At 37.5% G+C, this 21,371-nt stretch overlaps 1 protein-coding gene across 10 annotated transcripts in view; it reads left to right on the forward strand.

Moving 5' to 3' along the window:
* R3HDM2 (R3H domain containing 2) overlaps nucleotides 1-21,371 on the forward strand; it is a 159,305-nt gene that overhangs the window by 108,943 nt on the left and 28,991 nt on the right. For 4 of the 10 annotated variants that reach the window (XM_074269899.1, XM_074269900.1, XM_074269901.1 and 1 more), the window contains 10 exons: nucleotides 2,159-2,200; nucleotides 8,184-8,270; nucleotides 8,876-9,002; nucleotides 9,855-9,933; nucleotides 10,648-10,707; nucleotides 11,437-11,577; nucleotides 12,065-12,173; nucleotides 14,749-14,844; nucleotides 17,448-17,479; nucleotides 17,578-17,631. In XM_074269899.1, coding sequence (XP_074126000.1) covers nucleotides 2,159-2,200; nucleotides 8,184-8,270; nucleotides 8,876-9,002; nucleotides 9,855-9,933; nucleotides 10,648-10,707; nucleotides 11,437-11,577; nucleotides 12,065-12,173; nucleotides 14,749-14,844; nucleotides 17,448-17,479; nucleotides 17,578-17,631 — 827 coding nt within the window. The remainder of the gene's footprint in view (nucleotides 1-2,158; nucleotides 2,201-8,183; nucleotides 8,271-8,875; nucleotides 9,003-9,854; nucleotides 9,934-10,647; nucleotides 10,708-11,436; nucleotides 11,578-12,064; nucleotides 12,174-14,748; nucleotides 14,845-17,447; nucleotides 17,480-17,577; nucleotides 17,632-21,371) is intronic. The other 6 variants (XM_074269896.1, XM_074269903.1, XM_074269897.1 and 3 more) reach the window with 3 other exon arrangements.

Raw genomic sequence — 21,371 nt, forward strand, 5'->3', positions numbered from 1 at the left:
TCTTCTTTTGAAACTACCTATTTATATTCTTTACATGTTTTTCAATTGGAAAAGGCTTTGATTCTTACAAATTTGAATCCATTTAATGTTTCATAAATGCACTTTTCAAGTATGATCTTTATTATAGTTCATAAGTTTTCAGTGGGATTTAAATTAGATATATTTCTAAGACATTGAAATATTTATTTTCATTATTTTAATTTTTCATGTTGTGTATAGATTCCCATGATGTACTTTCATTTCCCTTTAGGAATTTCTGTTATTCTAGAACAAATAGGCTTCTCAGCATATTAATATATTTATCATAGTTCACTTTCTCAATGGGGACAAGATTTGTAGGCCACTATATGTATATAAATATTATTATTATTATTGTTATTATTATTATTATTATTAAAGTGTTTTTATTCACAAAGTATATGCATGGGTAATTTTTCCTACACTGACTCCTGCATAACCCTCTGCCATAAATTTTTCCCCGTCTTCCCCTATCCCCTTCTCCACCTAGCAGACAGTCCAATACATTCCAAATATGTCAAAATATATGCCAGATCCAATATGTGTATATATATATATATATATATATATATCCACACAGCCATCCAGTAAGAAAAATCAGATCAAGAAGGAAGAAAAAGAAAAAAACTGAGGGAAAAAAAACCCAACAAAATGCAAGCAAATAACAACAGAGAAAGTGAGAATGCTATGCCGTGCTCCACCCTCTGTTCCCATCCACCAGATATTTTTTTTTTAATCTCCCAAACATTTTAAGATGTGTGTATGTTTTAATATCTGATATTGTACCCAGATTTTACGTGTTTGACCTGGACTAATTTTGTGGATTTGTAAAATTGAATAAAAAATGAATTTTACTGATAAAAATTACATTTTACTATCTTCAATGCTCCAGTCTTTGTATTGTCTCACCTACGACAAGCATTTTTTCTTCATAGTTGAACAGCTTTACCAAAAAACAAAAAACAAACAAACACGTTATTCTTGTCAGGAACAACCTCTCCAGCTGTCAGAAGGTCTTTGTTTTCTGACAGTTAGTCAAACTATTTTGTAACAGTAATTTTTCAGTCCTTGGCATTGTCTACCTCCTTCACCATTTCCCTACCCTCTATTTTCAACCTAGTTGATACTTAGTTCTGTTATTCAGTTCAACTTTGTCTCATTGTTGGCTTGAATGGTACTTGAGCTTAACTTTCCCACCCCAACAACTGCAGCAATACCTCTTAACAGTTGTTAATTGTTAATTTGCTATTTTAGAGAAATAATTTTTACAAAATGTTCTTGAATTAATATTTGGGCTTAGAAATGATAGAATTAAAACTATTACAAGAGAAAGCAGTGTGTATGGCATGATAGCCCGCTGGGGAAACAAGCTCAGTTCACTTTTCTCTGGTCAAGGGCGGATGTTCTACATTAGATTAGTAAAAGCACACATTCCTGGCTATCGCTGTCATGCCAATCCTAAGTAATCTGTGCATTGCCGTAGTAGTTTTCTTTATTATTATTTATTATTTACTATTTCTCTTGTACACAGATTCTGTTCTGACAGGTTCATTGACTAGACCATAAGTGGTCATTCTTATGGCATGTGGGGTAGCCTGTCAGCTCTGATTATTGTTTCAACAGTGAAATTTTAGGTTTGGAGAGAATGCTGCAGTTATTCTAATATTTATGATTCTCATGATGGACTAGGTGCTTCTTAAATAGATCCCAGAGCTATAGGTTTTCTCAGTTGTGTCAGGAGATGATTACCCAAGTGTTGATTTTTTTTCCCCTGCCTTTAATGATCTCTCTCTCTCTCTCTCTCTCTCTCTCTCTCTCTCTCTCTCTCTCTCTCTCTCTCTCTCTCTCTCTCTCTCTCTCTCCCTCCCTCCCTCCCTCCCTCCCTCCCTCCCTCCCTCCCTTCTTCCCTTCCTCCCTCTCCTTCCCCTCCTCTTCTCTCTCTCCCTCTCCCCTTCTCCCTTCCCCCTCTCCCTCCCTTTTCCCTTTCCTTCCTCTCTCCCTTCCCTTTCCCCCTTCCCCCTCTCCCTCCCTTTTCCCTTTCCTTTCTCCCTCTCTCTCTGTCTCTGTGTGTCTGTGTCTCTCTCTTGCTCTCTCTCTTTTTTTTTTTTCTTTTTTTTTTTTCTTTGTTTTTTTTTTTCAGAGACGGGCTTCCAACCATGGGCATGCCAGAAAAAGAGCCAAGGTGAGAGAGCTATAATTACTGCCTTCTATCCTGGGGCATTGATTACCATTATTGTCACTCAACTCATCACAACTATCTAGTTTTCTCAGTTGCCTTGGGTAAAGCTTTCTCATGATCTTTTCTCTAAGCCTCCCTAGCTATCCCAGCCATTTTTTTTAAATTCTTATTATGATGTTGTGGTTTTTGATGTTTTCCATTATCTGACATTGCCATAGTTAAAGTACTGTTCAATTGCTGAGAGGGGGCAGTCTACAAACAGCCATTCTTCTTTGAGCAAAGTGAGTTATGCTAGTTCTATTGGAATTCCATTCCATCAATGGCCTTTAGGAACATGGTTTTCCTTATAATAAATCATGTTCCCAATAAATTATGCCTTCTTTTTATAAGAGAAGAGCCAACAACTTTGGGTTATCCTCATTTTGAGTTAAGGGATTTTTTAAAATTAATATTTAAAAACCAATACTATAAAGAATAATTTTAGGCAAAGGTATCACAGAGGCGTGTAAGGTTTTAGCAAAGTAACTATTAATTAGCTGGGGGAGCAGTAAAGGACTAGAACATCTCCTGCAGTGGAAATGGTTGTCACTGTGTTGCTTTTCTCTGCCCAAAGAAATACTTGGTTTAGAAAAGCTATATGGGTGTTTGTTTCTGAGTTGGGGGAGGTATATGTGGTGTGGTACAATGTATGTGTGTGGTGTGTGCATACATGCATGTGTACTTGCTGTGAGCCAGAAGTGTGATGACCATCTCTGTCACTGTACTTGGCTATCATAATAAAAATCACCTTTCCTTCCACCAGCTCCTTGACTAGTAACAATCTGGATGTGCTTGCAGCTTTTTGTACTTTCCTTTTGCTCGCCACATATTCAGTCATAAACTTCTTAAGAGAAAAGATCATGTCTTATGCTTCTTTTTTTAATGTACTACAACACTTTACTCTGCGCACACAGTATATGATAAGATCATAGATTTAAAACAGGGATCCTCAAACTACAGCCCACGAGCCAGATGCAGCCCGCTGAGGACGTTTATGCTGCCTGTCAAGTTATGGCAAATGGGCTGAGGGGCAGAGACAGAGTGTGAGCGTTTGTTTTTACTATGGTCCGGCCCTCTCACAGTCTAAGGGACAGTGAACTGGCCCCCATATAAAAAGTTTGAGGACCACTGATTTAAAACTAGGACCTCACAGGCTATCTAATTCAACTGTGCTCTCATTGTAGAGATAAAGATGTGTTCAGTAGTTATTTTTTTTTAATTGATTTAAATAATTCTCATCATAAGAAGCAATGTGGTATAGAATACCCAAGTTGAAGTCCCATGTCTAACATATGTCATATGAATGTGTGACCCTGGGCAAGACACTGAATCTTTAATACTGTTTTAATCTTAATCTTTTAATACTGTTTCAAATTAGATGCTGATTTTCATTATTAGAGGCAATTTCCTCATATAAAGTATCATATTAATGAAATTATAAGTTCTGGACAAAAACATAAAATAAAAATAAAAAATAAACCCCAGTGTTGGTCCCTAATATATTGCATGAACAGATTCTAAAAGATTCTAAAGAAAACAAAACAGGAAAGATTAGCTTAGTACATTTAAAGGAAATCTAGGTGTAAGCAACACATTTTTGACAATGTTAGGGAATTGATTTGCAAGGTATCTAAAAAGAGGGAAAGATACAAACATGGACATTCATCATTAGTATTAAAAAAGACAAGTTGAGAAAATGTCTCACTTTATATGCCCACTTTCTTCTTTCTACTAACTTTGTAAAAGTAATTGACATACAACCAAAAAGCTTCAAACAAATAAAATGCAGTAAGTTTCTATGGATTGGGGAATTAGACAAAGTGTAGCATATGAATATAAAGGAATATTTTTACTTCTTAAGAAATTATGAATGGAGAACTGGAGAACTTCTGTGAACTAGTGGAGATCAAAGAAAGATTAACCAAGGGAACAGTATACATATTGACATAGTGATATAAATGAAAATACCAAGAGTCAGTTGAATTGAAGTTCAGTCACCATTAGTGATTTCAGAGCCACAGATGACAAAATACCACCTTCTTCCTCTCAATAAATACTGAATATTGGATAAAATATCAAGTTAGTTTGATGTATTGATTGGTTTTATTTAACTGTTTGGCTTTGTTATGGGGGGATTCTAGGATTGGAGGTTGAATTAGAACAGAAATTGATGGGTATGAAATAAAAAGATCTTATTGAACTTTTCTTTAGGAAGAAAATGTTAATGATGCAAATTAAACTTAAAGGTGTGTTGTGCATACATTTTGGGGGAAGGGACAGAAACAGTTAATGAAACTCTGACTAGCATACCTCTGGATTTGACTACCTTAATAGCCAGCATGTGTTAAAAGACAAGATTTAAATGTGGTTTTTCTGCCTTCAATCAAAGCTAGTCCTCCATTCACAACATCTCATCTTCTGGTCATGCAGTTGATTGGAAATATCAATTTTCACTTTGCTTGTTGTCACATATTAAAAAATCATTTGATTTAGTTGAGTACAACATTGCTTTAAAGTCTCTGCTGCAACAGAATATCTCCCATTCTTATGTTAAAAACAGAAATAACTGTTCAATTATTCTGATTATAAGTATTAAAGATGTTTGCCATGTTACAAGGACATCAAACAGTCTATAAGTAGATGAGGGATTTCCTATGGGTGATTAGACTTTCCAGTTGTTCTTGGATGATATCAAACCTCCTGGCCATCTTGCCTCCATCTTGTAACTACTCCTAAGTTTGACATAACTATCTACACAGAAAAAAAAAAATGAAGTGGATGAAGAATGAATGCCCCTTGTCCAGGTGATGATATGCCATTGGATAGATGACTTGTAATAATATATATTGAATGGGGTATACAGGGTTCCAGAAATTTGTATTATGCATATAGTATATTGGACTTTGAATTAGGCCTAGAATTGAATAGGAGACGCTCCTGGATAAACTATGCAGTGCTTTTATAACTCCAAGATTCTCTTTAAAACAGCTTGATTTTTTTTTGATGGTTTTTTTATTTTTTTATTTTTTTCATTTTAAAAAATTTTCAGTAGAATTTTATTTTTCCAAATACATGTAAAGATAGTTTTTAGCATTCATTTTTGCAAAATTTTGTACTCTACATTTTTTTCTTCTCACTTCCTAAGATAGCAAGTAATATTTTTAAATATGTTTCCATATTTGGTATATTGTGCAAGAAAAACAGACAAAAATGGAAAAATCCATGAGAAAGAAAAAGCGAACAAACAAACAATATGGTGAAAATAGTATACTTCAATCCACATTCAGTTTCCATAGTTCTCCCTCCTTCTGGATGTGGATGGCATTTTCCATCCCTGGTCTACTGGAATTGTCTTGGAACACTGTATTTCTGAGAAGAGTCACGTCCATCACAGTTGATTATCATATAATCTTGCTGATACTGTGTATGATGTTCTCCTGGTTCTCAGCATCAGCTCATGTAAATCTTTCCAGACTTTTCTGAAATCAGCCTGTTCAAAATTTCTTATAAAACAATAATATTCCATTATTTTCATATACCATAACTTATTCAGGCATTCTCCAGCTGATGGTTATCCATTCAGTTTCCAGTTTCTTGACACTAGAAAAAGAGCTGCCACAAGCATTTTTTGCACATGTAGGTCCCTTTCCCTTCTCTCTGATCTCTTTGGAATATATTCCCAGTAGAAACACTGCTGCATCAAAGGGTACACAGTTTGGTAATCCTTTGGACATAGTCCCAAATTCCTCTCCAGAATAGTTGGATAATTTCACAACTCCACCAATTCTTTTTTTTTTTTTTTTTTTTTTTTTTTTTAAACAACAGTATTTTTCCAGTTTTGCCATATGATAAGCATGGAGTGACAAAGTTAATGAAGAATGCATTCTAAGTCACCTAGAGGAGAATGGAGAAACATATACAAGGCATGAGTAGACAACAGAACCTTATCATTGAAGAATTGTTCAAAAGTGGCTTAAAAGTATCAAAGAAGTGCATGACTGAAAAAAGAGATGGGGTGACAATGATCCTCTGCATCAGGTTGAAAGAGGTAATGGCTAAACACCCTGTGTGCTTTGCTAGCACCTCTGCAAGGCCCAGAGGGTGAGCCACACTAAGTTTTGGAACACCATATAAAAAGACCTCAATTCATTATTTGAGAGTGTGCTTCCAGTTTTCTGCCCTGGCATTCCTCCTGAACTCCCTAAGGATTCTGCCAGTGTGAATCAACTCATATTTGGTTTTTGGTGTTTCTTTTATCTTAAAAACCAATTGAGATCTGTCCCTCTTTTCCCAGTAACATCACAGTGAAGTGACCATCTAGTCCCAGACATATATCGTAAGGCAGTGTTCATCATTCCTTTGTTAACTAAAACAAATCCAAGGACATTCCAGGCCCACATATTCATCTCCCTCAACCAATGATTGTTGGTCAGAGATCCCAAGTCATGTTGGAATCAAGAATGACTTTGCTGAAACTCCTGAAAAGGAGGCGACATTTCTAACCCATATTAAAGATGTGACTTTTCACATACAAAAGGGAAAGCTTGGAAGCTGTCCAATGAGGGAAAGTCACAAAACTTTCCAAGAACTATGCTAAGTGGTTTATAAATACTTCAATTGATCCTCATATGGCTATCATCCTCATTTTATAGTTGAAGAAACTGAAGCAGAGGTGAAATGACTTATCTAAGGTCACACAGTAAGTGTCTTAGGCAGAATTTGAACTCGGGTTTTTTTGACTAATGTTCTCTCCATTGTTCCACTTAGCTGCCCCTAGGTAAGAGTTATCACAGCAGTGTACAAACCTGTATGGATTTGGAAGTGTCCTACTCCTATCTTCATCAAGATGTAAAGAATATTCTTCCTTTAGTCTCTTCTGGACATGTGTGGGTTTCCATTTCCTGTCCCTAGTGTGTGCATGCTTAGATTACCACATTATAACTCATTTCCATTTCATGTGCATCCTGCTGATACTAAGAGATACTACTCTGAAATAACACTTTCAACCTGAAAGGGGAGAAAAGGGGTGAGGGTAAGAAAATATTTGCCAGCAAATGAAAGAATGAGAATGAGTTGGAGAAACTGATCAAGCATCCTCAGTTTTTAATTCCTTAATCTCAGGGACTCCTCATTCCAATCACTATAATAAGGAGCTCTAATTTACTTTTCCCAAATATGCATATTTTATATTTACTTCTCTGTGTACATATTGTGTTTCCTCCCCTTCCACCCATTTGATCCCTGACCCCTCACTATGTAAGCTTCTTGAGGGCAGGGGTTGCTTTGTTTTTATTTTTCTTTCCTATACCTTGGCACAGTGTCTAGAATAGATTGGGAACTTAATAGTGCTTTTTGAATTTAATTTAATTGGGTGGGCTGCTTTTTTCAGGTTGCTGAAAGGAAATGAACAAATGACAGGATGAAATGGGTTGAAAAAGGATGAACAGACTAATTAATGTCTGAAGTATCTTTAGGTAGAGCTTGCTTAAAATGGGCCCCTCTACAGTTTTCTTGCTGGGATCCCAAACAGTCTTTACAGAAATGGTTTTCAGAATAAATTGTTTAATTCTGAGGATTATCCAGTTTATAAACTATCCCAAGTAGCCTAGTCCTTTGTGGCAATGGAGTGGAGTTCATTCATTTAGCATTTTGCATAGCTTCCTTTAGATGGTCTCTCTTGTTCTGGAGTTATTCTACACTCTGTGTGCATTTTTGAACTTATGGTTCTGGACCTGGATTTGGGGCACAGATAATTATGCTAGATGATTTCCCAACCATTGATGTAATAATTGCTACCAGTAGTCAGGTTGTCTTCAAAAATAGTAGACCTGCACAGACCTGCACAAGAAGGACTTAATTTTTCTGGTATGTGTTTGACAAAACCAGAGAGGACACCCCTAAATTCTCAGCTTGCAAATGTCTTTTTTTTTTTTTTTTTTTTTCCTAGTCTAACTCTAAGCTGAAGCTTGTGCGGAGCCTGGCAGTGTGTGAGGAGTCCTCTACCCCTTTTGTTGATGGGCCACTGGAAACCCAGGTATATTTTTACTATGAAGAGTAGCTTCGGGATTTGGTAGCTTCTTGGGTCAGGATAACCAGCAATAGGAACATCTATCTTGAAAATCAGAGAGGAGGAAAAAATCTGAATAGAAGTAAGTGCAAGGGATAATGTTGTAAAAATTACCCATGCATATGTACTGTCAAAAAATGTTATAAATATAAAAGAAAATAAAAAATAAAAAATAAAAAAAAAAAAAAAAAAAAAGAAAATCAGAGAGGAGGATGGTTCTGAAGCTGCTGCAACCATAGTAAGCAGAGAAGATGGACCACCCAGGATGTGCCAAGGAAATTTTAGGGTTGGGAGATAAGTTTTCTTGCCAACAATCTTTACCTCCTTCCATGTGCAGTTAAGGCCTTTTTCATCCAATATAATTACTAAGAGCAGTGTGTAACCAGAACTCTGCACTTAGCAGACAAAGATAGCTAGTGGAAAGAACTTTGCCTCAACTCTAAGACCAAGAGGCCTAGCAGAATGAAAAATATATTTGATAAATATGTTCTCTTTTGTAGAAGAAGTTACCTTCAGATTAGCTGGAGTGTCCTTTCCCTCATTAACTATACTGTTTTTATCTTTCTTTCCAGGATATAATTCAATTGCATATCAGTTGCCCCTCTGACAAAGAGGAAGAGAAGTCCATGAAAGATGGTTCTGAAAAGGAAGACAAAGACAAAAATAAAGAAAAAGTCCCAAGGAAAATGCTGTCTAGAGGTGAGGTGTTTTCCTTCCCTAGAAACTCCCTGAAAGAACCTTTCCCTTCACAGTTTGGGTCTTTTCTTCCTAGATCTTTGATCTTACTAATCTAACTGCCATTTGAAGTATCCCGGGGGGAGGAGATGATCTAGGTGACTTCCTTTTCTTTCTTATCCCTACTCTACCCTTGAGTTCCAGGAGATACTCCCAACTATATTAGTACTACTTCAAAAGAGGGCATTTCAGGCAATTCTGATATAATTTTTTGATTGAAATAGCAGAATATGAATAATGTGTGCTAATCTAAAAATTACTTATATTTGACTTGTGAATGCAGAATCAATTCTATGAAACTTTCATTGCAGTTGCCTTCCTAATTAATCTCTTTTTTTTAAAACTTCTTGACTGATGATAAAGTATTCCCAAGGCCATGCTAAGTGACAAAAGGAGAGCATTCTAGATTAAAACTTTCCTCTGGACCCATTTTTTTGAATGATATATGCATATTTATTCACTATTGTTTATTTATATAGATTCTAATGTTGAAGCACTATCTGCTCCATCTACCATTTCCTCCCTCAGTTGGAAATAGAACACATTCTGTTCTGTTCAGGACATTCAGTTAAATGCTTAGGAGTCAAAAGGTGTTTTTGTGTGATATGAGTAATATTGTGTATCAACTCCTGATTTTGTTAGTGTCACAGGAAGCCTAAGGTTGACCTGTTGGGATACCAAAACTTTATATTCTTTGGTTTTGCTCTTTTAATTCCTTATTATGTAGATTCTTCTCTCCTTACTTAATCAAGGCTATTATATTAGGTCAGTGATCTATTTCAGTTATTTTGTGTGTTTTTGTTATTGTGATTTCAGACTCCAGTCAAGAATATACAGACTCTACTGGAATAGACTTACATGAATTTCTAGTAAATACACTGAAAAAAAATCCAAGGTAAAAAAAAAATTCCAAGGTAACTAAAGTGTTTAAGAATGGGGTGGAATTAGGGTGAGCAATGGGCTGTCATGGTGGAGGAAAGATAGCTCATGCCACTGATCTTTTATTAAAATCCAGTCTCTTCAGAGTGGAGTTTAATTTTATGAAGGATTCATATTACCAATATGAGATTTCTGATTTTGAATTTTGAAGGAAGGAAATCTATGGACCTAAGATGACTATAGAAAGCAGAGTAAGAATAAAGACACAGAACATTTCCAAAGAACATAAGTTGTTTTGTTTTGTTTTAAAGTTTTTAAAAATTGTTTTAAATGATAAGTTAGACTTCTTAATTGAATAAAAATCCGATAGATAAGAAAATAATGCAGAACAATGATTATAAAATAATTGAATATGTCTTGATATTAATATGACCACCAGAGAATGTCTCCCAGGAGAACATAAAACACATTAAAAACAAAGTGAAAAAATAAGAAAAAAATGGGGGAGGTGAATAGATTGGGTGGTTTTACTCTTGTTTTTGTTTTTATTTTAACTTTTTTACATAGTAGCTTGATGAAACATAATAGATTGATGAAACCTGGACAGCCTTTGTATCACCAAATAAGTTGGCAAGAAGGGTTGCAAAATGTTCTTCACCTATGATGTTGTAGGGTTGTGTTTTTATTCTTATAGTCATGGATACTTCCTTTTAATATTTTTTAAAAACAGGGACAGAATGATGCTGCTAAAGTTAGAACAAGAGATTCTGGAATTCATTAATGACAACAAGTAAGTCGCATATGTATGAAACACATTTTTGGAAGGGAAGAGATCCTTAGAGGAAAAAATCTTAGACTATGTTTTTGGATAGTATATTTTTACCTTAAAATCTGAATTTTAAAATAATTACTCACTAGGCACCAAAAGGAAGGAAGCAGCCAAAATAAGAATCATTGTGTGAACAAGCCAAAGAAAAAGTTTTTTGGTCTTTTTTTCAGGCTACAACTTAGATCAGAAACAAAAATTGGTCATTTCTTTTCATTAATCCCTGTCCTATAATCTACTGTTACTTCATAATTTGGCTTCCATCCCATTTCCTGAATGTGTTCTTTTTCTGGGCTTTTGCCCTAGTGAGTCCCAATCTTGAATATAGGCACAAAGTAAAATGTCTTGAATACAAGAGCTGTAGGAAAGATCTGTTGTTCACATTGGATATCTCTCTTATTATTTTTTTAAATAATAACTTTTTGTTCTCAAAATGCATGCAAACATTTACCTCTTCCTCTTATCCCCTCCCCTTCGTCTTATCCCTTCCCCTAGACAACAAGCAAACCAATAGATTATCTCCTTTTATAATGTTCTTTTTTTTTTTCTTAGAAAACTACCTGAGTCAGAAACTTATTACAGATAAACAAGCAAAAATCATGTCTCTTAAATTGATATTGATTTTGATTTTTTTTTTTTTTTTTTTTGCATGTGTACTCTTTTATTTTCTCCCAACCTTGGGGCTGTTTCCAGTAACCAGTTCAAGAAATTTCCTCAGATGACCTCATATCACCGGATGCTATTACACCGGGTTGCTGCCTATTTTGGAATGGACCACAATGTTGATCAAACTGGAAAAGCTGTCATCATCAACAAAACCAGTAATACAAGGATGTAAGCAAGAGAGCAAAAACTAAGAAAGCTCTCCTTGACTTGGAGAACGTAGGATCAGGATGTTTGTATGTTAAAGGAAGAGTACTCTGCCAGCTCATTCCTGGATCTGTCATATCAGTGCTCCTATACTTTTGCTTTAGTTTTCAATAGTTCTTCATTAGTTACAGATGAAGTTTTTCAGCTACTTCAAACCCTTTTAAGAAGTAAGAAGAGCAAGCATAAATCACTTTTCTCTAGAAGATGAACCCAGGCATTTCATCTTGAGATATAGGTGTAACTCTGGGACAAGAAAAAGAATGCAGAGATTTAAAAAATGGGGTCTAAACATTCTAAAAAGAACCCTGTATTTGTAGTGAAAGGTTACTTCCGTAGGATCACATCTAATAATTAATTTAACTGAGAGTTGTAGAGCATAAGGGAATAAACCCAATTTACTTTCTAACAGAAGGGTCTCTTTTTTTTCCCTAACATTCTTCCACAACCCCAGCCCTGAACAGAGGTTCTCAGAACATATTAAAGATGAGAAGAATGTAGAATTTCAACAGAGGTTCATCCTGAAGAGAGATGACACCAGCATGGACCGGGATGATAACCAGGTGAAGACTCAAGAGGGGAGGGACAGATCTGCAGAGAAAGTTTACAGTGAGAGAGAAACTGGGAAGAGAGGGGAATTTTTATGAAAAGGAGGAAAGATTTAGAACTTGAGTCCAGCCACATGGAATATACTTTTACTCAGCTATCTGACTGCATTTGTTGATCTGGAAGCTACCCTTTGAATCCCATAGAAACAGTAACTAAGGTTTGCTGGATTTTCTCATTTTTTTATGGAACTCATGTACCCTTCTCAGCCATCCCTATGCCTTGACTACGCTTATGGTATTATATAATATATGACAGTGCAAAGTCCCTTCCTGCTTCTTCAGCCTCCAAACAGATATTTCTGTAGTGGCTGGGGGATTGTTTAGGGCAACCCTCTCCTTCTCCCATTTGTCCACAGTTAGATATGTTCCTGGAAAGTAGAAAAACATGTATATAAATAGTGGTATAAATTACCCAATTTAAAGATGATTCTGATCCCATTTCTCCCAATCTTTTAGTCATTTTCTACCTCCTACCACTCAAGGTGAGTTAGTTACATTGACTTTTGATATTGGGTTCCACAAATAATATTCCCTCTACAGCACAGACCTGTGGGGAAGCCTGCCTCTCCCTGCTGAGTTCCCAGTTAATTTGCTCCGGGTTTCATTTACTGACCTGGCTACTGTCTTGACCTTGTGGTCTCCTTTAGGCAGTAATTGCTTTTGCTGGGTTAGTTTTCCCTCTTCTTCCTGAGTTGATCAGTTTAGCTAAGGGAGGACTCTCTGTAGTTTCTGATGTAGTCTCCAAAGGGTTGTGTTGCAAGAGAGAAGAAAAAGAAAACTTATGTGGAATTTGGAGGATCTAGAGAGAAGTTGATATAATTCTACCTACTCTGTGTATGATTAAGTAGTGTCCCACTTTTATTCCTAACCAGAATGTAGGGTGCTGTGAAGAAAACAGGAGCATTTTCTGTGGACATATGTGAGGGAGATTCCTAGGTTAGAGCATCATGATGGGCGTGGACAAAGTGGGCCTGGTTGGGAAAAACAAAGCACAACAGCCTTTCCATGCCAATACCCTTCTTTCCATTTCTCCAGTGGCCTATTTTATAAGAATTAGAAATGTTCCAGGCCTAGAGGCAAATTAAGTCAGAGACCAATGATCTCTAACTTATACATACTTTTCAACTTTGTTCTTGAGCCATAATGGAACTAGCTCTGGACCTTTCCTCAGCTGTTGGACTTGGTGAGTAGGGATTATACAGTTGAGGACTAACATCTACTTGGAATTGGACTTCAGAAGGAGATCTGGTGGAGTGCGGGTTCTTAAGGAGTCCTGGTTACAGAGACCCCCAATTAGCCAAAGTGTAACTCTCCTGATGCTTACAGCTACTCACTGGGGGTTGGTAGGTCAGAATGAATAGTTCACTGCAGTTGCCCCCTTCTCCAGATGCTTTCCCTGTATCTTCCAAAGCCACTGAATTAAAAGTTAGATTCTCTATAGTGGTTCATTCCCCTTAGATATTCATGTGGTTTCTCATCTCACCCAAAGTCTTTAACCTTCTAAGAGAATCTAAGAATGTATGACTTACAGTTTATAGACTAGAATGGTGTACAGTAGTCATACTCATCTCTAGATACACCAAGGAGCTAAAAAAAAAAAAAAAAAAAAAAAAAAAAAAAAAGGCGGGAGTTATGACCTGAGGTGGAGAAGTGATGTTTCTGCTAAGTCTGCCCTTTGCTATAAAATTAGGGTTCTCTCTGTGTTTGTAAAATTAATCTTTTCTTGGTTCTTAGTCTCCTGGGCAACACAGTGTGCATCCTTCTTTCTCCTCTTCCAGCCCTACCTCTCTATATATTCCCTTTGCCCATCCAGCCTTCTTGTTGAACCTTCTCTTTATTCTTCTTTCTTGTTTTCCTTTGTCCTTCCCTCTTTGTTTTGCTATTTCTATACATATGCATATATGCACATAGAATATTTTTCTATTTCTTCCTCACCCTAATGACCATAGCTCATATAAGATTAAAGAGCTTGAGATGACAGTTGTGCTTTAGAATTCATTTTCAGTGTCTTGTTGCCTAAACCATAGTTTGCATCTTCAGGTTGAGATAATAGTAAATTAGAAAAGAGAGATTTAAGCTGACCCATTATTAAAATTTTCTCCTTAAACTCTGCTAAGGATATAATGGTTTCTCTTCCTTAGATCTGACTTCTTTCTACTTCTCGCTCTCCTTCCAAGACAGTATTTTATTTTCCAGGATTATTCTAGGCTCTCACTGGCTGGAGAGGTACCTGATTGTTGCAGAGAAGCAGCCTGACCTATATAAATGGTTGCTCTTCTTGATTCTTTGGGAGGTAAAGAGAATGACTCTTACCATCCCTTACCCCTCACTTCCCCTCTACCCAAATCTCTATCTCCAAAACTGCATGGTCAGATGTATCCAGTGAAATCTGTCCAAGATTAGATTTTTTTTTTTTTTCCAATTTTTTGATGGCAACTATAAACTCTCCCGGTTTCTCTTCCTTGCTGGTGTGCAGTGAGCTTGCAGTACGAGGAGAACTTAACTAGCTTAATTCTGCTCATCGATCTAGATCAGAGTTCCATTACAGGATGGAAGGAGGAGCAAGTCAATAGAAGAGAGAGAGGAGGAATATCAAAGGGTTCGAGAGAGAATATTTGCCCGAGAGGTAAGTGTAGCTTCTGAGAGTTGTCAGCCCATAGTTCTTAGTGCTTTATCTTTGATACTGTGAATGGAATGACTCTTCCATAAATGTTTAAAAAATCAACATCATCCAGTTCCAGATTTGACCTCCAAAATTAAGTGTATTAAGTATCTATCGAAGGAGTCACAGATTTTTATCTCTGTTATTCTTAATGTTTATTTATTATGCAATGGACAAGGAGAGATGAAGTTTGGAACTAGCTGATTTTGGTAGACCTGATAGATTGAAAATAGAATTGGTTATGAGCAGGGCATCTGGGAGGGCCCTAAACTTTGCCCATCCCACCCTTCCCACCACCCCTCCAACTTCTACTTCCCAGTTTTAGGCGTCATTGCCTCCAAGGGGCAGATTCACTATCTATGTGGCTAATACATCTGTCTTATTTAGTCACCCTAGTTTTAAGGATTTTGGTGATTTCAGAAACATGGGACTGGTGTCCATTCTCTCTGAATTCCTTATTTCCAAAAGCATAGAGAAAACTACTATTTCCCACTCAGTATCCCACACTGCCCTTTGAAACAAGGAGCCTCTTTCTACCTATATTTCTTACCTTATACCTTTTGAAACACAGTTAGCTCCATGGGCCTTTTTTGTATCTAGAGCCATGTGGGCAACGTCATTCTCTAAGGCAGTTGGGCCATGTCCATTGTTCTTGGTCCCAATGTTCTGTCGCTCTGCCTCTGCATACTGGGAGAAAAGGAGGGGCAGTAGGAATGCAGGAGTGTTTAGTCAAGAAAGGATAGCATTAACAGCTACCAATCATACTTAGAATGAAGAACCAACATCCCTTTCTGTCAATAGAATGGTCACTTAAGACAGGCTTAATTCTGACCCCACTATCCATTCAAACCCTTACTTCCTGACTCCTTTCCCTTCTCCTCCTAATTACCCTTCTCCCCACCCTCAACATGCTACTTCTTACTGTCACCCAGCACAGAAGAACAAAGTGGGGTAAGGAGGATGTTTCAGTAAAATTGAGCTTTCTCCATTGCCTCAGAAGACCCAAGTCCTTCCACAGGATTTAATTGAACCACTTGTGCAATAAGTTTCCTTTCCCAAAGCCCATGGAGGAATAATCTTTTTACCTTATACCTGTATGGGCTTTCACCTCCTGAGTCAGGATAATCCTTCAGAAATTCAGTGAACATTCTGACTAGAGCTTGCCATCCCAACCAATGATTGGATGAAATTTAAGGAGAGTTATCATTTGCACATGGCTGGGGTCAGTAATGTTCTGTAGCGTCATATGGACAAAGTAATAATAGTATATTTCATTAAAAAGCAGAAGCACTGATAAAGACAACCTGATTTGATGCTATTCCTCACCAACCTCCAGTCCTTGTTAGCTTCATAAGAGAAGTACCCACCGTGTTAGCCTTTAACAAATCAAAAGACTATGAAAAAATAAGTAGTTTTTCTTAATTAAATAGTGACGTGGGTCTGGTTGTCAGAAATACATAGAAATAGCAATACAATAGAAACTAAAGAAAATAGTTTAGATACCTTCTGTCCCTTTTTTCCAAAACCCCTCATCTTTTCATGCCTCTACTGAGGCCTAGATTCTTTGTCAATTCTCTAGATTTCTGAGTTTCACGTTGGATCCTCCTCCTTCTTGCTGTGATGGAGGCATTAGGAAGCTTTGAACTTCTAGACTTGAGAAAGCTGGACACTGCCCAAAAGCCCGAGAAAAGAAATTGTTTGATTCCCAATTGCAAGGGACCCTTCACCAGGCAGAGGGAGTTGATTAAGTTGGCATTGTGAATTCTGGGGTGAGGGGGAGCCTAAAAATAGGAAAATAAGGTGGCAAGAAGGCTGTTTGGATGGAAACGCTGCTGCTGCTGCTGCTGCTGCTGCCTTCAACAGAGCTTCCATGCTCTATAAAAGGAATGTTGTCCTGCTTGGGTTTCTCTCCAGTGCCTACCCAGCTCAGTGGCTAGACATTGTCAGTACCGCTCTGTACCACTGTTGATCACATGTCCAGGGGAGTCCACCTTGATGCTATTTATTTGACTTAGGATTTTCTCTAGATGCCAGAAAGTAGTTTCTCTTCCTTCCCCTTGCTCCACTCAGCCTCTCTGGGTATCATTAGGGCCACTTTCCTTTGTCAATATAGTAGATGGACTAGCCTCAGTGGAGTAGCCACTGAGGATGCTTCCAAATCACCTGAGTCTTCTTCTACTCCTCCATAACTCATATGAGAAGTCATATCCATAGTTTAATAAGCCCCACCTGCCCCCTGAAGATAAAAGGACAAAACAAGAAAGGAAACAAGATAGTTAGATATACCTTCATCTTCTCCCATTTTCTATTCCTCTTCCTTACCATCAAACAGATACTTAGGGAAGCATTCCAGATCTTAAAACTCTTTCCCATCAAAGATCCAAAGTTAGAGTGGGTGTGTGGGTAAGGGTTCCCTTTTCCCTTTTTCTCATCTAAGATCATTTTGGTGGGGGTGAACTCCTTTGGTTTGAGAATCTTGGGTATTCAGAGTGTCTTGGACGCCCTTTTTCAGATGTGCCATGCTGTTTTCTTATAAGTTATTTTCCGTTTTCTCCTCCCCCACCTAGACTGGCCAGAACGGATATCTAAATGACATCAGGTTAGTACCACTTAGCATGTTCCCTGCTTCACACTGAGCTTTGTCAGCGAGGATAATGTAATCCTGTAATGATGCTTTTCTTTGATGTTAACCAACAGACTCTCCAAAGAAGCCTTTTCTTCTAGCTCTCACAAAAGAAGGCAGATTTTTAGGTACCTCTGTGTGTTCCTTCCCCACCCTTTTTTTTTTTTTTTTTTTTTTGCCATAATCTGTCCAGCAGAGTGAGTTTGCACCATGCATGGCTGCTTGTGGAATTGTTCAATCTGTGGTATTTGCAGTATTGGATTCCTTCCTCTTCCTTTTCCCTCCCCCTCCCCAAAGAACAAAAAAAAAAAAAAAAACCACACTGACACAATTCCTACTAAATTATATTATTTCTGATTAAATGTTGAACCTTCAATAGGTAGGTGAAAGGGACTGGAAGAAGTCTCCCTTCTCTCTTCTGTCCCTAGAAAAGCTTAAAAGAATTAAATGAATTTAATGCAGTTAACACATTTATTTCTTTGAGGAAGAATGAAATATATCTTCTACAGATACTGATCTTAAATTTGTGCAAGGACCTGGGAAATATATTCTTGGTTCAGGAGAATAGGTTGTATGGTCTTTAAGAAGAAGAGACTCCTGAATCCTTACCTTTTAATCAGTTTGTTTGATATTATTTGTGAATAATTCCACCTGGAGGCAAGGGAAGACAAAATAGCCTCTGGAAGGGCCTACCTGCCCCAGGGTGGGCTGAGAGCATGTTCTTTATATGGTTCTCTTTCTCCTACGCTTCAATCGCATTTAGTGCTGGTGAATGATGCCGGATTGGCAGCCCCAGAGCCTGGTGCCCTCCCTTTGTCCACAGAGCAGGTACAGCATGAGTTTCTCCCTTTCACTGTGGTATCTCAGTTCTACCCCAGCAGGGACCATTTTTGGGAGGGGTAATGGGAGAAGCCTTTGCTCTAAGGTCATATCCCTACATCAGTGTTTCCAGCTCATTTAGCATAAAGGGCTGGCTTCTGAATTCAGTCACTTGTTTTGATCATTACTTTTTGCATCCTATGCTCTCCCCATTTTATAAATGAGAACATTTCATTATAAAGATCAGATCTCTTCATTTAAAGTATTAGAAGTATTTAAAGTTAGACTTTGGGTCCAGGCAGTTTCTAAATGGTGAGCAACTAGATGGTGCAGTGAATGGAGTTGCCTTAGAATTAGGAAGCGTCATCTTCCTGAGTTCAAATCCAGTCTCAGATACTTATAAACTGGGTGACCCCGGACAAGTTACTTAACCCTATTTGCCTCAGTTTTCTCATCTGTAAAATAAGCTGGAGAAGGAAATGGCAAATTACCCCAGTATCTTTACCAAGAAAACTCCCACATGGGGTCACAACTAAAAAACAACTGAACAATAATATTTAAATCCCTCCATATGTGATTTCCACCCTTGATTGGCACTCAAATTAAATCCATGGTGCATAACCAAGTGGAACCAAAGCAAATGGAATCCATATAATTGAAGTTGAATCAAAAAGGATGTGGAACTTTTCTAGGCCATCCCAAGCTTGCTATACATAGAGGTCTGACCCAAAGCCTCCATGTATAGGAAACTTTCAAACAGTTTTGGGGATTGGCAGTAGGGTTTCTTTATCTAGGTCCTGGGTCCATTCCTTAACTTAGATTCACTAGATTCCTACTCAAGATTATCTTTTACAAAAATAGGTGATAATGGTTCTGGACTCTGGGAGTCCAGAGCTGCTTTTCTTTTTTTTTTTTTTTTTTTTGTTTTTTTGTTGAGGCAATGGGGTTAAGTGACTTGCCCAGAGTCACACAGCTAATAAGTGTCTGAGACCAGATTTGAACTGAGGTCCTCCTGACTTCAGGGCTGGTGCTCTATCCACTGCACCACCTAGCTACCCCTAGAGCTGCTTTTCTCAGAAGACACTGCAAATTCTTGGATGAAGTGTGGTTTAATAACATTATCATACATTTTTATAGCAATGCATAATTTTCAAAATACATTAACATTTTATTTCATAGTGTTGTGAGTTGGGAAGGGCAGATGTTATTATTTGCATTTTACAGGTGATGAAACAGGCTCATTGAGATTAAGTTACTTGCCTAAATTTACAGTGCTACTAAGCTCTAGATTCAAACACAGGTCTTCTGACTAGGATGGTGTGCTTTTTTATACTACAACATTTTGCCCTTCTCTGTGCCATCAGATCTCCTCTTTGAGTGTTCTTCTCTGATACCTAATTAACATCATTTGATTAAAACTCTACTAATTAGCACTATGTGGCATTAATTATATGGAAAATAATTAGATGATTCTCTGACTTCCCTACCAAACCTTCTCTAGCTATAATTTTTTATCAGGAACTTTGATTAAAAATTTACATCTGTGGGCATGAATTTTATAGTTTCTGAACTGATTTCTTAGCATTCTAGAGTATTAGTAATGATGTTCAGATTTCCAGTGTTCAAAAGCTTCAATCTGACTCAGCTTCTCTACTCTGTGTTCTCCATCAATTCCCTTCCACACTCCCCTAAAATGTTTGGAAAATAAATGCAGAGAGACTGAAATCTCTTGGATCTAGATTAGTAGTAACTGGGGCAACTCCTCAACTCCTGGCCAACCTCTCGTTCTGACTCTGTCTAGATAGACCATCAAGAATTCCCCTACATCCATTAGTGCTAAAGTGGAAATTGCTGGCCTTCTTGCCTTTTGTTCCAAATACTTCCTGACTCTCTACTTACCTGACCACTTTTAATTTAATTTAATATACATTAAACCCATTTCCAAAAACTAAAACCAATATCTGATTTATCTAGTCTAAAAGAAGTATAATCCCTAATCCAGTGCTCAGAGATAAAAGTATTATAGCCTTATTGTGTACATCAGCTTTATTTTCTGCCCACTTTTTTGATGGTGCATTGAAGTAACAAGATTCTGCATCTGGGCCCAGTTTGAATTGAGTTGAGTTAAGTTTGTGTTGTGGAGGGAGGATATTGAGACCTTGTCCTGGCCAAAATTCATTCAAGCTTCCTTGACTTTCATTGGGATTTTGTTTATAACTCAGGTTGTCTGGCACTCATGTGCTGGGGCTGCTGCTGAAAGATTATAATGATTCTGCTAAGCTTGATTCCAAGCTCCCCCAACAATAGCTTCATTTCAGCACCCTCAAATATTTCCCCCTGGTTCTGGGTTTGATGTTCTGAGAACAGCTACACTAATTCTCCGGCTTCATGCAGAGCAGGTAGGTGGATGGCAGAATTGTTACAGGAGATGGCAGTGGTTGATTGGTTTAGGCGGAAGTGGTCATAAGGGTTGGTTGCCTTCTAAGGAACTCTGCCTCTATCCCCAAAATTCATGGTAGACATTCTCATACTCACACACATGCTCTTTTCTTCTCTCTGTATTTCACTATCTTTCTTCCTTCTCTCTTTTTTTCTCCTCTCCCACTCTTTTTATCCCTTTTCCCTCTTTCTCTCTTCCTTTCTCTTTGCCTCTGTCCCTTTCCCTCTCCTACTCCATCTTCTTTTCCCTTTTTTTGTCTTATTCTTTTTTCTTTCATTCTCCTTTTTCCTTTATTCTTTTTCTTTTCTTCCTTTTTCTCTCTTCCTTTATCCCTTTCTCTCTGTTTCTCCTTTCTCTTTACCTCTTTCTTTTCCTCAGCTTCTTTTCATTCCTTTCTTTTCCCTTTTTCCCTTCTCCTCTTCCTCTTTTCCTTTCTCCTTCCTCTCTCCTTTTCTCTTTTGCCTTCTCTTCCTTTTCTTCTTTTCAATTCTCTTTTCCTTTTCCTCCCACTATTCCTTCTTTTTCACCCTCAATTAGGACCCTTCTTGGTCTTTCTTTTGCTATTGACTCTTATCTGGCACTGCTATTCTCCTTGATAAATCACTCTAC

This window comes from Sminthopsis crassicaudata, chromosome 5 (assembly GCF_048593235.1).
Source record: "Sminthopsis crassicaudata isolate SCR6 chromosome 5, ASM4859323v1, whole genome shotgun sequence".
Classification (NCBI taxonomy): Eukaryota; Metazoa; Chordata; class Mammalia; order Dasyuromorphia; family Dasyuridae; genus Sminthopsis; species Sminthopsis crassicaudata.